General features: G+C 35.5%; 2 protein-coding genes across 7 annotated transcripts in view; one reads left to right on the top strand and one right to left on the bottom strand.

Moving 5' to 3' along the window:
* LOC118019922 (protein FAM13C) overlaps nt 1-11183 on the top strand; it is a 152087-nt gene extending 140904 nt beyond the window's left edge. For 3 of the 6 annotated variants that reach the window (XM_035019624.1, XM_035019614.1, XM_035019597.1), the window contains 4 exons: nt 3024-3119; nt 4618-4814; nt 6288-6389; nt 9889-11183. In XM_035019624.1, the coding sequence (XP_034875515.1) occupies nt 3024-3119; nt 4618-4814; nt 6288-6389; nt 9889-10012 (519 nt within the window). In that variant the 3' untranslated portion in view covers nt 10013-11183. Of the gene's footprint in view, nt 1-3023; nt 3120-4614; nt 4815-6287; nt 6390-9888 lie in introns of all 6 variants that reach the window. The other 3 variants (XM_035019633.1, XM_035019607.1, XM_035019587.1) reach the window with 1 other exon arrangement.
* Nucleotides 11184-11479: 296 nt separating this feature from the next.
* Nucleotides 11480-15926, bottom strand: part of LOC118019941 (phytanoyl-CoA hydroxylase-interacting protein-like) — an 82592-nt gene continuing 78145 nt past the window's right edge. The window contains exon 5 of the mRNA XM_035019648.1: nt 11480-12551. Coding sequence (XP_034875539.1) covers nt 12017-12551 — 535 coding nt within the window. The 3' untranslated portion in view covers nt 11480-12016. The remainder of the gene's footprint in view (nt 12552-15926) is intronic.

Raw genomic sequence — 15926 nt, 5'->3', positions numbered from 1 at the left:
CATTCTCTTCAGCAGTTGCTTTGTATGATTATGTTCATTACTGATTTTTCACATCGTTTGACTTGTTCAAAAGTCAGACTTGTTCCATATATACTGTCTCACTTGGTGAGATGCTGGGGAGACTCAGACATAGGAACAGCTTGACAACACTTGACTCTCTAAGCTAGAGTAATTGATTCCCATTACTCCTTCCCTCTTTAGGAGAGATCTTGATTATGGAGCTAATTCAAATGATTTTTAAAATAAGTTTCTATGGTTTATTGTGAGGGAATGCATGGGACTAATGCCATGGGGAGAAAGGAAAACAAGCATGATGGTAAAAGCATGGAAGCTATGGCAGTTTTTTTCCCAAACAAGTTTCTGACCAAGGCTCAGAAAGAAATACACTTAGCCTGTCTACTCAGCAGCAGTTCTGTCTTGCCAGCTTGTTTGGGAGCTACTATTCCAAATAACCTATTAGGTTGATGATTCAAATAAACTACTAGGTAGGGGTCTTAGGAATTTTTTTATGGCAAAGTTGTCAAGCTGTCAACAAATCATATCAAACTGTTCTGTGCACAGTCCCCTTTTGTTCAACCTCTTTTTTGTTCCACTCTTTCTGATGCCATAAAAAATGGAGGAGAAGGAAGTTAGGCTAAGTATTTTTGTGGGATTTATCTCCTTTATTTATCTTTAAATCTGACAGTCCATTCATGCTCTGGATATCTCTCTCTGGCTATTTCAGGTTACTCAACACTGTCTTTGTTTCCTCCATTCACATAACAAAAATCAAAAGTTAGATACATCTGACATACCACGGACAGCCACCAATATGCCGAACTAGGCCGGGAGGATGCATTTCAGAAACAGTCATTGAATACAGAGGGGCAATTGTCTGATTCTTAGCGGAAAATGACTGAGGAATAGCTAAGTCAAATGTATGTCTGCCCCTTAGATTTGAGCTACTCAAGCAGAGCCTATCTCTTGACTCATCTTCCTTCATGAAGATTGACCTTGCAGGTCTTCCATAGCTTCTCTCTATAGGTCTGTGAGTGGAAGACAGCTCCTGGCACATAGTCTGATCACTAACCCTTCTTATTCAGGCAGCCTGTCTTCCTATTTGAGGACGAACACTTATAGAATTAGTTTTGACACCATTTTGTATTTACAGCCATTGAACCCTCATGTCTCTCTTTGGGGATTGCTTTGATAATGATTCTAAGAGTAAAATCAGGGACTCATCAGAGTGGAAGATGAGTGCATACATTGTACATGGACACTGATTTTCATCTGGCATCTCTGGAAGATACTTTTCTATAATAGTATTCATCATTCTAACTTGCTTTTTAGTCACTCTTTCTTTTAGGACTAAATTTAGCTTTTCTGGAATCCAGAGAATATACTAAAAATAAAATTACAAAAATCAAACTGCCATAGAGAGATGCTAATAACAGTTAAATGCATCATTTTCTGAAGTGCTTTCTATGGAATATAAGCCCCAATGAGACACTGAATAAAAACACTATGTTAATGTTTTCTGAACTTGGATTGAGATTTTTTTCCTTATGAAAGGGTTTTTTTGTTTGTTTTTTGTTTTGTTTTGTTTTTTATGGTAAGATGTATCATGACTAAGAAAATATTTAAGGAATGATTGGGCCAGTAAATGAAAGGTTCTTGGGGTTACTTAACCAATAATATTTAAAAGGCTTCTATAGAAAGCCTTTCTTTCTACTGAAAATGAAGGAGCCTTAGGTTATAGCCTGTGGAATTATATGAAGATTGTTAAAAATTAGGGTACCTTTGTTTATAAACCTGGGTTGATAAATTTATAGCAGGGAAGGGGATGTGTTGGGTACTGTGAAAATTTTAAAAAATATATGATATAATCTTTGTTCTCAAAAAACTCCTAATTCATTTGGGCAGACTAAACTGAAACACAGAAAATAGTGAAGGCCCAGATAATAAGACAGAGAAGTTCAGAGTAAAGGGAGATAAATATGGGCCAGAATAGTTCTCAACTGGGTAGGGGTAGAGTAGCATGTGGATAACTAGGAAATTTAAAAAATACACATACTTAAGCCATGTTCTTTTCTTTCCAGCAAATGGATCTGGAAGGCAGATAAGCAGATAGCACATTTGAGTATTTGTATTTTGACAAAAGATACCTGGGTGATTATGCTATGTGTTATTTCTCCCATCCCTTCTTGCTACCTGCTGAGTGAGAACCATCTGACCAGAGTGAAAGGGAAATTGTATGTAGAAAATATGTAGCAAATTAATGTAGGATACACAGCCAGGAGCAAAACCAAGGCAAGCAGAGGTTTGGTCACTTTGGATGGAAAGGTGATGGTGAGGTAGACAGGTAGGAGACTGATAGATAAATAGGAAGCTATTAAAATTTTTATGCACAATGTGACCTGTTAAAAATAGTGCTTCGGGATGGGTCATACAGCAGAGAGGTAGGAGAATACATTCTTGGACCAAGAGGTTATGAAATTTTTTAGTTGGAAGGAACTTTGTAATTCCAACCTCCTTGTTGTACAGGTAAGAAATTGAGGATTCAAATAAGTTAATTGTTGTATCCAAAATAGTTTATATCAGAGCTAGCCAGTAAGCTAGTATATACTCGAAGCTTGTTGTGATGAAGCCCTAAGCAAGGTTGGTATTTGTGAATGTAATCATGAAAATCCAGATAAAATACATGTTTCAGAAGAAAAATTGATAGGTCTCAATCACATATGGGTTTTTTATAAATAACAGGCTTCTTACCATTTACATATTTTGGATTCCTTCAGAAAGCTTTAAACATCTTTCTAAGCTTGGACCTATCCTTTAAGAAACTTTTCCTAGAAGAAAATTGACATGTGCTTTAAATAGTATCTTATAAATGTCTTCTCTTTTTCTAATTACTGTTGTATTATAGAATTATTAATCTCCTATTTTGAGACTTCAAAACTGTTTTTTTTTTTCTGCCTGTTAAAAAATACTGACATGTTTTCATTCTCATCTAAGAAAGGAACAATAATTAATTTCATGTTTTTCAGGTAGCTAAGCAAGACAAGAACCTCATAAAGCCTCTTTATGACCGATACAGGATTATCAAGCAAATCTTGTCAACACCTTCCCTTATTCCAACAATTGTAAGTTAGGATGCTTGCTTTTACTAGAAACCTTTACTTGTGCTTGGTATAGTTTAGGTAGGGAGGCAGCACTGTGACAGTTATAAATAAGCCTTCTTGGCAGTATATACTGCTAACGAGGCCAGTTGTTATTCAAAAAGTAGAAATGTGGTCTCCATTAAGCCTAATATTTACTTAACAGTGGCTGATAATTAAAATTACTATGAAAGAGGAATTTATAGCAATTGTATTTTTGAAGCCAGTTTTAACATTTGCTTTCAAAAAGAATTTTTTTTTTTAAGATTTATTTATTTGTCAGAGAGAGAGAGCACAAGCAGGGGGAGCGGCAGGTAGAGGGAGAAGCGTCCCCGCTGAGCAAGGAGCCCAAGATGGGACTCGATCCCAGGACCCTGGAATCATGACCCAAGCCAAAGGCAGATGCTTAACTGACTGAGCCACCCAGGCATCCCAATTTGCTTTCATTTCTTGAACAAATGATGAATTTCAATTTGGCATTATCTAATTTACAACACAGCTAGACCAAACAGAGGCTTTCTATTCTCTTTGTTAATTTTTCTTCTTGAATAAGAAAACTGACTACATGTTCCTTGACATAATGCAACATTTGTTTTTGGTACCATTTGACCATCACTATGTAAGATACAAGATTTATTTCGATAGAAAATATGGCTACTGAAATTGAGTTAGACTATTTTTAATAAAGAATGACTTATGGGAATACAGAACTTGAAAGGCACCACAAATCCTACTCCATTAATATTCAGTCACTTGTTCAAGATACCAATATAAAAAGAAATAAATATTAACAAATATACATTTAAGTATACTTGACTACATTTATACTTTCATAATTTTAAAGACAAATGCAATAGTGAGTCATAATCTCTAAAATTTTTCCATTAAGGAAGCATGATTTAAAATGGATTATGATTTTCAGATTTCCTTGCAAGAAAATCTTTGGGTTGTGATAAGCATTAGCAGAACACGTTAAGGAATAACTCCATTTTGCTTTGGCCTTCCTAGAGCTCATCCCTGAATTTGTCAATTTTCTCAATATCCTCTGTATCTGAATGTGGTCCACCCCAGGACCTGATTTGGGGTATTTCTGGATGACAAAGGTATCTGAAGTTCCTCTCTTTCTAACCCATGTAACTGTTATGAAGCTGGGGGCCCAGAAGGTCTGGGTGAAAGGGAGGAACTAGTAGGCAGTGCAGCCCAGATTGGACCATATCTTGGATTCTGTGCCTTCTTTGGCCCAGCAGAGATGAACTTGCTGAGCATTTAGCACAGCAAGGGTGCCTCTTTGCTCATTAACTTCTGCAAGATTTTTGATGCAACTGAGGAAGAGTTCCTCTTGGTTGCTTCCTTCTGGTTTTTCAGTAGACACAGGGGTCACCTACTCTTTTCATGGTGTCTATTTACGGTTCCTCTTCCTGTTTTTGCTTCAAGAGGCACTTAGCATTTTGTGACTTTATTTAACTCTGCTTATGATAAGCAGGAGGAAGAGGACTCTGATGAAGACTGTCCACAGGGAAGCCAACAACTTTCTTTGCCAGATCCAGCATCTCACCTTCCTGTCGGCGACCACCTCACCTTCTCTAATGAGACTGAGCCTGTTAGGGTTCTGCTGCCAGATGAAAAAAAAGAAATCAAACAACCAGCCCTATCCATGTCCAATTTACATGAGGCTACAATGTGAGTGTGAATCCTGAGTATGGAGTCTCTTTTCAACTCCTTTTTGTCTGGGATACCTTATATGTGCATACAAAATTCTCAAGAGCTATTAGATTCTCTTAAAAATGTGAACCACCAGTTGCCTAAAAGCATAATCTGGTTGTTCTCTTGACTGGAGAATTGAGAAGACAAAGTCATGAAGAACCAACACTCCCAGTAAGGTCCTAAAGGTGCCATAAATGCTAATTTCCTACAGCCGCACATCTTTTCAGCAGGGTCTGGCATCAGTCTAATTTTTGGCAGTGTGTGAAGCACAGCTGGCTTTTGAATATGCTGGACCAAAATGAGTTGGGATCCCATGTAGGTCAGTATTTGTCAGGGCCTTTATCCTAGTCCATCTACTCCTTTAGATAAGATGGTTTCTCCAGCCTGGGGATCCCCTTGGCCATAAGTAAATGAGCTGCCCTTAGGCTCCTAATGGCCCCTCAGGAGCTATTTGTATTTTCATTAATATTATCATTATTGTTATCATTATCATTATTCAGTAGGTGGCATTCCTCTTGATCATTTGACCTTCTTTGGTTTGTATATTACAGGCCAGATTATGAGATTTCCTTTAACATGTATTACTATAGTGTGGTGAATGTATATCCCAAGATAGGGGTGGAATCCCCAAAAATATACGAGGTGGGACTAAGGACTAAGTTGTAAATTAGGATTTTAGTGTGCTTGTAGAATCAGCTGGTACCTCAGTTTCAGCTCTGAGAAGTAACCTGTTTGGAAGCAGAAAATCAATCTTCCTCTCTTTTTCCCTCCTTCTTTCCCTCGCTTTCCTTTCTTTCATTTATTTATTGTTGGTTGGTTATTATTAAGCAGCTGTTATTAACTTTTGGGGGGTGTTGGGATTTTTTTTTAAGAAAATGTCAATAAAAACAGGGAGTTCAAAATTCTGAAACCATGCACAAGTTTCCTAGATAAAAATTCCTGCTCTAAAAGTGCATGACTTTTCTCTTAGCTTAGTAGAATGAAGTGAGTAGAATTTGCAGTGTAATTCTAGCTTTATTTTGAATAAGGTCTGTTTCATTCCCAAGGGGTTTTGCCATTTTCCCCATACTCTACATTAAGTGTAGAATTTTCTTTAAACTCTCTTCCTCTTGTGCCTCTTAGTTCTAGTCTATCACCAAGTACTGATGAATGTTCTTTCAAAATGTCTCTGTCTCCCTTATCCATTCATATGGTCATTACCCTCACCATATTTTATAATGGATTCCACTGGCTTGCCTTCTGTCTATCTGTTCTCTTATGACATTGTTTTCATCCTCTGCTTATGTGCTTCCCTGTGATCAGGCTCTACATGCACTATATTTATTCAAAAGATACTCTTTTAGGAAGAATCCTTCTGTATCATAATATGATTTGCTGAATAGATAAATCTTATGATGTCTCAATTATGCCAGAGCTCAGTAATGGCAAATATATTTTTGCTTGATATAGGCCTGTACTTCTTGACCATCTCCGAGAAACTAGGGCTGACAAGAAGAGACTTCGGAAAGCCTTAAGAGACTTTGAAGAACAGTTTTTTAAACAAACGGGAAGGTAAGTGTGGGCAGAGATTTTTTTAAGTTAGTATTTCCTGGGGAACTCTTGTTAAGAATGAACTGCAGTTTTTGGCAGGAACAGGGACTTTATATAAGATGTAAATAATTTCCACAGTGACTTAGACTCAAAATCTGTCTAATGCAACATTCTAATAGTGCCGTTATTAGGTATGTTTATGGGAGGCTGTAGCTATCAAGTATGACATCAGGCTTTAAGAAATAAAGGATGAAATCCAAAAATCCCTAACTTTGCATAATAAATCTCTTGATAACTATTGAATTTATCTAAACCTTTAAAAAATCTATTTGATTTTTCAACCCATATAACTTCTTTGTTCTGGGTTACTTACTTTCACAAGTTATTTCCTATTTTATTAAATAATTCTTCTTTTGTTTTAAATGTATCTTTTAAACTTAAGGATCTGCCCTTATTTATTTTCAAGTCAGATGTTCATAGCTATTCTTTCTATCCCTAACATAAATGTTTAGCTATGTCCTCTCTTTGTCTATTTTTGTCAACCTAAGTCTCATTAGGCATTCCATTAGTTTCCTCTAAATTTTGGTGTATTGTCAATGTATATATAATTTTTATATGTATAATTTATATATGTATTTTTACATGTCTGTAATTATATATGTGTATATGTATATAATCTATTTGATGTTATTATATATATAATAAAATCATAAGATTCAAGATTATTGATCTACTTCCAGAGGAGAAAGAGACAAATCATTTAGCTATCTGGAGCCTGTTTCCATGGTTGTAAGATGTAAAGATGAAATGATTGGACTTCCTGGAATACTTTGGGAAGCTATAGTTGTTCTGTCTGTCTTGTGACTTTCCCAAAGTCACAAAGTTATTAAGGTGGCAGAGGTGGGAGTCACTGATACACTGGCCCCTCAGTATTCCTCTCCATCTACGTATCTGCCCTTCCTGAATTGCTTTCATTTCAGCAGACTAAGGGTCTACCTGATGGACAGGGACTATTTTCTAAAGCACCTTGAAAGCTTGGTCTACTCACCTCTTAGCAGCTTTTCCATTGCAGTCCTCCAGAGCTGTACAATAGGATTTGACCTATTAAGTCAGAAATGTTTTGTGTTCAGCAAATACAGATGTAACCCACTTTGTTTTCTACCTGGAATCTTCCTTTTCCAGTTGACTGCTACAAATCCAAGTTATTTACCTTCTGTTGATGTTAACTAATCTAGTGAAAATTGTTTTGTGGATGTTAAATTTAGAATATAAAACATAATTTCTTGTTTTCTTTTTCCATTTCCATTTTTTCCCTTTATAGAATTTCCATACAGCTTTTACATTTACATTTTTTAAATCTGTATGTACCCAGGAGTCCAAAGAGTTTGAGACCACCCCGGTGTGCTAGTAGTCCTGCCTAATGGAGCTCCAGTGGTATTTGGCATACCTTTTGATGTACAGGGAAGTTAGTGATGTCCTATGTACAGTATTCTACTGTACCTTTGAGTCTCAACCCTACTTCAGATATGCCTGTATTTGACTGAGGTTGTATGCCCTCTTGTGGTAATATACTTAAACTAAATGCCAAAGTGGTGGTATATCACAACTAAAATCAAAGGGTTGAATGGTTAGGAAATATGGATCTTAATCTTGTTATCCTAAGAAATTTTATTAGGAAGGCCTAATCCTGCCCAGAAGGTAAAATAACCATGCAAATGGATTACTAAAATTTTTAAGTTACTGTAAATGTTCTTGGTAATATTTGCCAAGCAAGAGGAATAATCATGTAGATATGACATTAACAGTTATAAGCCAGGAACTGTACCAGTTATAAGCCAGGAACTGAACAGTTATAAGCCAAGCACATTAGCATGTTTTACATAATGGGAAAACTGCTTCAGGAAATACTTAGCAAAATTTTTCATTCTGGCCAATACACTTTTTTTTTAAGAGATTTTATTTATTTATTTATTAGAGAGCGAGCGAGAGAGAAACAGCATGAGAGTGGAAAGGGTCAGAGGGAGAAGCAGGTTCCCCGCTGAGACAGGAGCCCGATGTGGGACTCAATCCCAGGACTCCGGGATCATGACCTGAGCCAAAGGCAGTCACTTAACCAGCTGAGCCACCCAGGCGCCTCTGGCCAATACACTCTTGTTTATTAACCAAAACAGAGTCTGTAGGACCAGGGAAAAGTTGCATGATGGGTTAGGGTTACTAGTGTTTCCTGATAAATTAGACCATTTCTTCACTTAGATATGTTTATATAAATTAAGGTGGTATTTAGAGGCCCAGTTAAAAGTTTGGTCCATAATACAGAATGGAGGCAAAGGAATTCTATTAAATAACTTAGACAATATTTAAGAGAAACCCTATCTACAGATTTGTGTACTGTTCTGAGTTCTGTACTTTAAATTCCAGGGAAGTGTATAGTGGTGCATCACAAGTAGATAACTCCATTCTTAGGAAATCTTTATAGATTCATGCTTTTTTTAAATTTGTGAGAGATAGATCTTTTATCAGTACTGGGAAAATAGAAGGGAGTATAGGTAAAACATTAGATGCTTTCTATTTACCTACATTCAGCCACACTAATATTAGAGAGTATTTATGTTTATAGTCAGTAGCAACTGTGGTGTTTCATCTGTTTTCCACTCCTTGTATTTCAAAGTCATGAATGAAAATGTTCTAAAAGCAATAGGTAATCTTATCAACCAAGGAGACAAGAGCCTTCTAAGATCCTGAAGCAATTACTTCCCTTTAGATAGCATATCCTGGCCACATATTTTTGCGGAAAGGAAATGGTTTTAACTCCAGATGGTACCCAAACATTCTTCAAAGTAAACGGCAAGAACATATAGTAGTTAGAATGAGTATGTATAAAATATGCATTGTTAGATGTCTAGCCTTAGAATTAGTGTGCAAAGAGAACCATTGCAATTCAGACTCATATAAATTCAATCCATGAACATCTCACTGATTCTACTACACATTAGCAGAGATAGGTATTATAATTAAAAGAAAACTTGGAAGTATTTCATGTTTATAAGGTAACCATTGAGCTTTTTTCCCCTATCGCCATAAATTTATATAAATTATTTCACTTAACTTATGTGGTTTTTAGGTTGAATTTTTAACAACTCTCATTGTAAGGGCTGAACATTCTTCATATGCATGAACTGTGGTATGAGTAATGGGAGAATGACTAGACTAAGAATGCCTTGAGAGTTCTGGTTTTTGGACTTTTTTTCCTTTTTACTTGCTCCATTGTTGTCTGTCTATGCAGTGGACCATATATTTGCAAAACACCCATGACATTCAAGTTCTCAAAGTGTACTATTATACAAAAACCTAATGACACATGGAGGAGGGAGTGAGTGAAGGTGGAAGGGAAGGTAAAAAAGACATGATGCAAGAACCAAGTGGAAACTTCTACTCTGTACTTTCTCATGTAAACATTATAAAAGGATTTTTAATGACTTGATTTATTATGAGCTAAAAGACAGTATTTTCTGTTTTGCAGAAGTCCACAAAAGGAAGACAGGATACCAATGGCAGATGAGTACTATGAATACAAGCACATAAAAGCCAAACTGAGACTATTAGAGGTCCTCATCAGCAAGCAAGATGTGGCCAAAACAATCTGAGGTTCAGGAAATGTTTGTGCTCACTTTCAACCAAGATAAGGTCAAGTTTATTTTCCTTTGCCATTCTTGCTAGGTAGTTTTGACATATTGAAAATTGAAGCACTTTAGTGGTAGTATTAGCTGTTTTTAAGAAGGGATGGCAAGAGCAACCATCAATGAGGAAGGAGGATTTAAATGGGGGAACATATAACAGCTAACAGTATAATTGGAAAAAAAATTCAGTCTCCTCCATGCCAAGCAGAAAATGCACAGTCAGTATAATTATTTCAAAAAATATCTTAATATTTTATCAAATCTAAATAATACTTGTTCAGTGGGCCACTTATTAGGGAAAGTCTATTTAGTGTCCAGAAACTGCTTATGTTAGTGTATGGAAAAGAGCATGATTTTTAAAAAATCAATAAGAGGAGGAAAAGAAACTCTTCTTTTTATGTGGAAAGGAATACAGCTAGTAAGAATGTAATTTATTTGAAAGTTCTAATAGTATTTTTAAGTGACAAAAAAAATCTACCTTGTCCCTTAAGTCTGCTAGGCTATTCAGTAAAGCATACTAGAATGTGTCACTGCTAATTTTTTATTTCTATATAAAAATAGCACATTATTTTATCTGTTATTTGAAATTTTACATTTCTGGTTACCAAAGTTCATTCTTATAGCATGTACTTTGTGAATTATCTTTGTCTAAAATTGACAGATGTTTATATTAAAATAAAATATTGTATTAAAATTTGAAAATAGGTATTTTGGATAGATCTGTGGTCTGCAGTATATAATCTAATGTGACCATAGTTATGATTGCTAAACTTTTTGTTTACTATAAGAGTATATAACTATTTTTCAATTGGGAATATGCATTTTTCTTAATGTTCCAAGGTCTATGTATACTTTGTAAAGTCACAAGCATTCTCATGAGTTGTAGGTACTCTTCATTCTGTACAAAATGAAAGGTTTGAAATTGTTGGGACACCTTGGAAAAGAAGCCAGAATTTTATTTGCTTCATCGACTTTAGTGCATATAGTTTTGTGTTATTTTGTACTAAAACACACATTTATTATTTTTGCCTTTGTAAGAATAAGTAAAAGGTCGACATTTTCTCTTGTACCAACCATGTTTGTATGTCTGTTTTCTGTAATGTTTAAGCATGATGTTGAACAAATTCACATTTTCATATAGTTTGGATGGGAAGAATATTGACTTTCAGAAGCAGAGTATTTCAGAGACTTATTGTTTTCTCTGTATTTACCTGATATTTTATAACTTTTATGAATCAGAATGATGTCCTTCATAAATTTGTTTAATTGAAGTCATCTACTTGTAACAGGACAGATACACAACTATTTGAAGTTTACAAACTACATCTTTGATAAGGGAAATGGTTTCATGACATGTATACAATTGCTATTAAAATGTAACTCTATATATTCTATATGATTGTAAATATTTTATACAACAATACAAATAAAATATTTTTCTATTATATTTATTATGTTGAAACACAATAGTTGTTTCCTGTTAGCTAATATAAATAACATAAATAACACTGTCAAACAACAAGTTGGAAGTGCTGACAATTCTAGGCTTCAAGATTTAACTCATGCTGCAATTACACCCTTTCATGCGGTTTGGAGTTATCCCAATATTTGTTCAGTAGATTAAAATGAATGCATATTTAAACACCATTTATAAGCCGTTATTTTGTATTTTGCTAAAGCAGTTTATATAATTGTTTTGTTATGTTTGGCATAAAGGAAAAATAAAAACATTGCAGCATCTAGGCAATAAAGTGTCAGAGGAGAACTTTCATCACTGAAAGTAATGGAAAGGGCAGGGAATAGGAAACACTAAAACGGCTCTGGATGAAATTTGAAAAATGGCAATTTGCTTTTGGTGATAGCGGCATGTGCATGCTTCAGTGGAAAACAACTGGTGATGAAAATGGACAACAGAGGATCGGTGTTCTTAGGGGAAGAAAAGGGACTGGGTAAGAATAAGAAAAGTGGGCATTAACGTCCAACACTGATATTACAGGTTTTGCAGCTGGGATCTTTCTTTGCATTTGCAGTAGACAAACTCATGAGCTGATGACCAGTGATTTCTGCTACAGTGCCCAGAGAAAGATCCACAGGGTCAGTATAAATGACTTCTAAAATGACATCCTGGGCATGGTGGTAAACCAGCACCCCATCTTCTTCTGTGCAGGTCAAAAATTTATTATCCTTGGAATTTAGCTGAGGAAGGCGCTGCTTACAAAATTCATCTCCTGGTGATCCCACAGGGGCAATAACAAGAATCACATAATGATAAGCAGTGTACATACAGTAGAAGTCCCCAAAATATAAGTTAGTATTGGGGTTAAAAAGTTTTTCTGCTACAATCTCAAACCTGTATCTTCCATAAGGTGAATCCTGGGGTGGCTTCCCAGTATTGAACTCAGTGCTGCAGCTGAAGAAGATGCCTTCTAATTTACCACTGATAGGAGAGCCATGGCTACCACTGTTATCCTTGACAGATGGTTGCATAGCATTCCCATGATGTTCTCTGCAAGAGAAAAGACATGGTCACTTCTTGGTATAATAGTAGTAAAGCTATTGATTTATATGTAGATTTGACTGGTGATAAGCCCAAAAGTCTGAATGCTCATCCTTTTATATCTTTTTTTTTTTTTTAACCTTTTTTTACCTTTACCTTTTTTTACCTTTTACTTTTATGTCTTTTAACGTAAGGATGTTCTGCTACAAACCTTGGAGGTCTTTACATAATAAATTTCCTGGCCAGAAAAACCAAACTGGAATTAGAAATCTTACAACTGAAATCACAACCATTATATGCCTACTGGGTTTCAGAAGTGGCTCTTTGAAGAGAAAACTGGACTAACACTATTGGTTAAATATATTGAATGTTTCTTTAAAGTATGCCAGAATTTAGTCCTAATATGAGTGCTGTCCACGTATATATATTGGCACAAAAGAGTCTTGTTTTATTTTGTGTTTTTTTTTCCCTAAATACAGTTTACTAATCAGGTCCCCTTTCCTGCGTTTTTCTTACATCAGAGCTGGTTATTCTCCCTTTACCATCACCCCCGATCTATTCTCCATCCTTCTTGCCTTCCATTGTGGGATGGGACTCTATCATTTGGTTCATCTTTGTCCCTTGGTCCCTTCCATTTCAGTTCTACTTATGTAAGGCACCATCAGATCTAGGGGAGGAGGAAGTAAAGCCTTGAGTGTGCTGTCTTCTACTTCCTCCATGCTTCAGAGCCTTGTGGTTCTGGTGTGGCTGGATTCGTATGTACTATACGTCTCTGACTACTTCTCCTATTGGGTGTCCTCCATTCCCCTTCCCAAGAGTAGTAAAACCTTTCAACTCTTGATAGTTCCTGGTTGCTTTAGCATCCCTTATTAGTTGACTTAACCCTGTCTATACCTTTATGAATGATGCTTTTGTCACTAAGTGTGACTTCCCTTTCTTGCTGGGTCCTTGACCACCATGACCTGGGATGAAAATTACAACTTACCACACAGGCATGAGAAGCTTCTCCCAGTCAGCATGCTTCCAAAAGAGCCTGTGGGTCGGTGAGGTATGCCCAGGGTCTCCCCTAACTTTAGAACAACAATGAGTCTCAAATTCTAGTGCCTAAGAACTACCAAGGAAGCTTATTAAAAATGCAGCTTCAAGGAAAGACCAAGCAACTCACATATTAGAGGACACTAGATAAATAAGAGATGTATGAATATTCTGGATTGGACCCCATATTTTTATCCTTATTCTTCTTCTTTCCTCCTAATGTTCCAAAATTCCTTCTAGTATCATTCTCTTCCTTTTTTCAAAAACTTCTTTTAGAAAACACAATGGTCCAAAATCTTTGGGATGCAGCAAAAGAGGTTCTAAGGTGGAAGTTTATACAGGCCTACCTCAAGAAGCAAGAAAAAATCTCAATCTTACTTTACACCTAAAGGAGCTAGAAAAAGAAGAACAAACAAAATCCAAACCCAGGAAAGGAAGGAAATAATAAAGATCAGAGTAGAAATAAATGATATAGAAGCTAAAATAACAATAAAACCAAAGATCAACAAAATTGATAAAACTCTTTAAAAAAAAAAAAAGAGCAGGAGAGAGAGGACCCAAATGCACAAAATTACTAATGAAGGAGGAGAAATAATAAACACTACAGAAAAACAAACAACTTTAACAGATCCTAAATACCAACAAAACTGGATAACTTGGAAGAAATGAATAAATTCCTAGAAACCTATAATCTACCAAAACTAAAGCAGGAAGAAATAGAAAATTTGAACAGATCAGTTGTCAGCAATGAGGATGAACTGGTAATCAAAAAAACTCTCAAAAAACAAAAGTCCAGGACCAGACAGCTTCACAGGTAAGTTCTACTAAACATTTAGAGAAGAGTTAATACCAATTCTTCTCAAACTATTCCAAAAAATACAAGAGGAAGGAAAACTTACAAATTCATTCTATGAGGCCAGTATCACACTGATACCAAAACCAGATAAAGACACCATGAAAAAAGAGAACGACAGGCCAACATCACTCATGAATATAGATGCAAAAATCCTCAACAAAATATTAGCAAACCAATAATACATTAAAAAAAATCATACACCACAGTCAAATGGGATTTATTCCCAAGATGCAAGAGTGGTTCAATATTCACAAAACAATCAACATGATATATCACATCAACAGAAGAAAGGATAAGAACCATATGATCATTTCAACAGATGCAGAAAAAACATTTGACAAGGTACAACATCCATTCATGGTAAAACTGTCAACAAAGTAGATTTAGAGGAAACATACCTCAACGTAACAAAGACCTTATATGAAAAACCCACAGACAACATCATACTCAATGGGGAAAATCTCAGAGTTTTTCCCCTAAGGTCAGGAACAAGACAAAGATATCCACTCTCACCACTTTTATTCAACGTAGTACTAGATGTCCTAGCCACAGCAATCAAACAACATAAAGAAAGAAAATGTATCCAAATTGGTAAGGAAGAAGTAAATCTCTTACTGTATGCAGATGACATGATACTATATATAGAAACCCTAAAGACTCCACCGAAAAACTACTAGAACTGATAAATGAATTCAGTAAAGTTACAGGATACAAAATCAAGGTATAGAAATCCATTGGATTCCTATACACTAATAATGAAGTAGCAGAAAGAGAAATTAAGAAAACAATCGCATTTACAAATGCACCAAAACCAATAAAATATCTAGGTATAAACTCAGCCAAAGAGGTGAAAGACCTGTACTCCAAAAACTATAAAACAATGATGAAAAAAATTCAAGATGACACAAAGAAATGGAAAGACATGCCATGCTTATGAGTTGGAAGAACAACTATTGTTAAAATGTCTATACTACCCAAAGTGATCTACACATTTAATACAATCCCTATCAAAATAGCATTAGCATTTGTCACAAAACTATAACAAACAATCCCAAAATTTGTATGGAACCACAAAAGACCTTGAATAGCTGAAGCAATCTTGGAAAAGAAAAACAAAGCTGGAGGTATCACAATTTCAGATTTCAAGTTATATTACAAAGTGGTAGTAATTAAAACAGTATGGGACTGGCACAAAAATAGACATGGAGATCAATGGAACAGAATAGAAAACCCAATAATAAACCCACAGTTAATCTTATTTTTGACAAAGGAAGAAAGAATATCCATGAGAAACTACATGCAAAAGAATAAAACTGGACCACTTTCTTACACCATACACAAAAGTAAACTCAAAATGGATTAAAGACCTAAATGTGAGACCTGAAACCATAAAAGTCCTAGAAGAGAGCACAGGCAGTAATTTCTCTGATATTAGTCATAGAAACATTTTTCCAGAAATGTCTCCTGAGGCAAGAGAAATAAAAGCAAAAATA

Source organism: Mirounga leonina, unplaced genomic scaffold, assembly GCF_011800145.1.
Source record: "Mirounga leonina isolate KUSES-001 unplaced genomic scaffold, KU_Mleo_1.0 Mir_109, whole genome shotgun sequence".
Taxonomy (NCBI): Eukaryota; Metazoa; Chordata; class Mammalia; order Carnivora; family Phocidae; genus Mirounga; species Mirounga leonina.
This window is presented reverse-complemented; position numbering and strand designations above follow the sequence as displayed.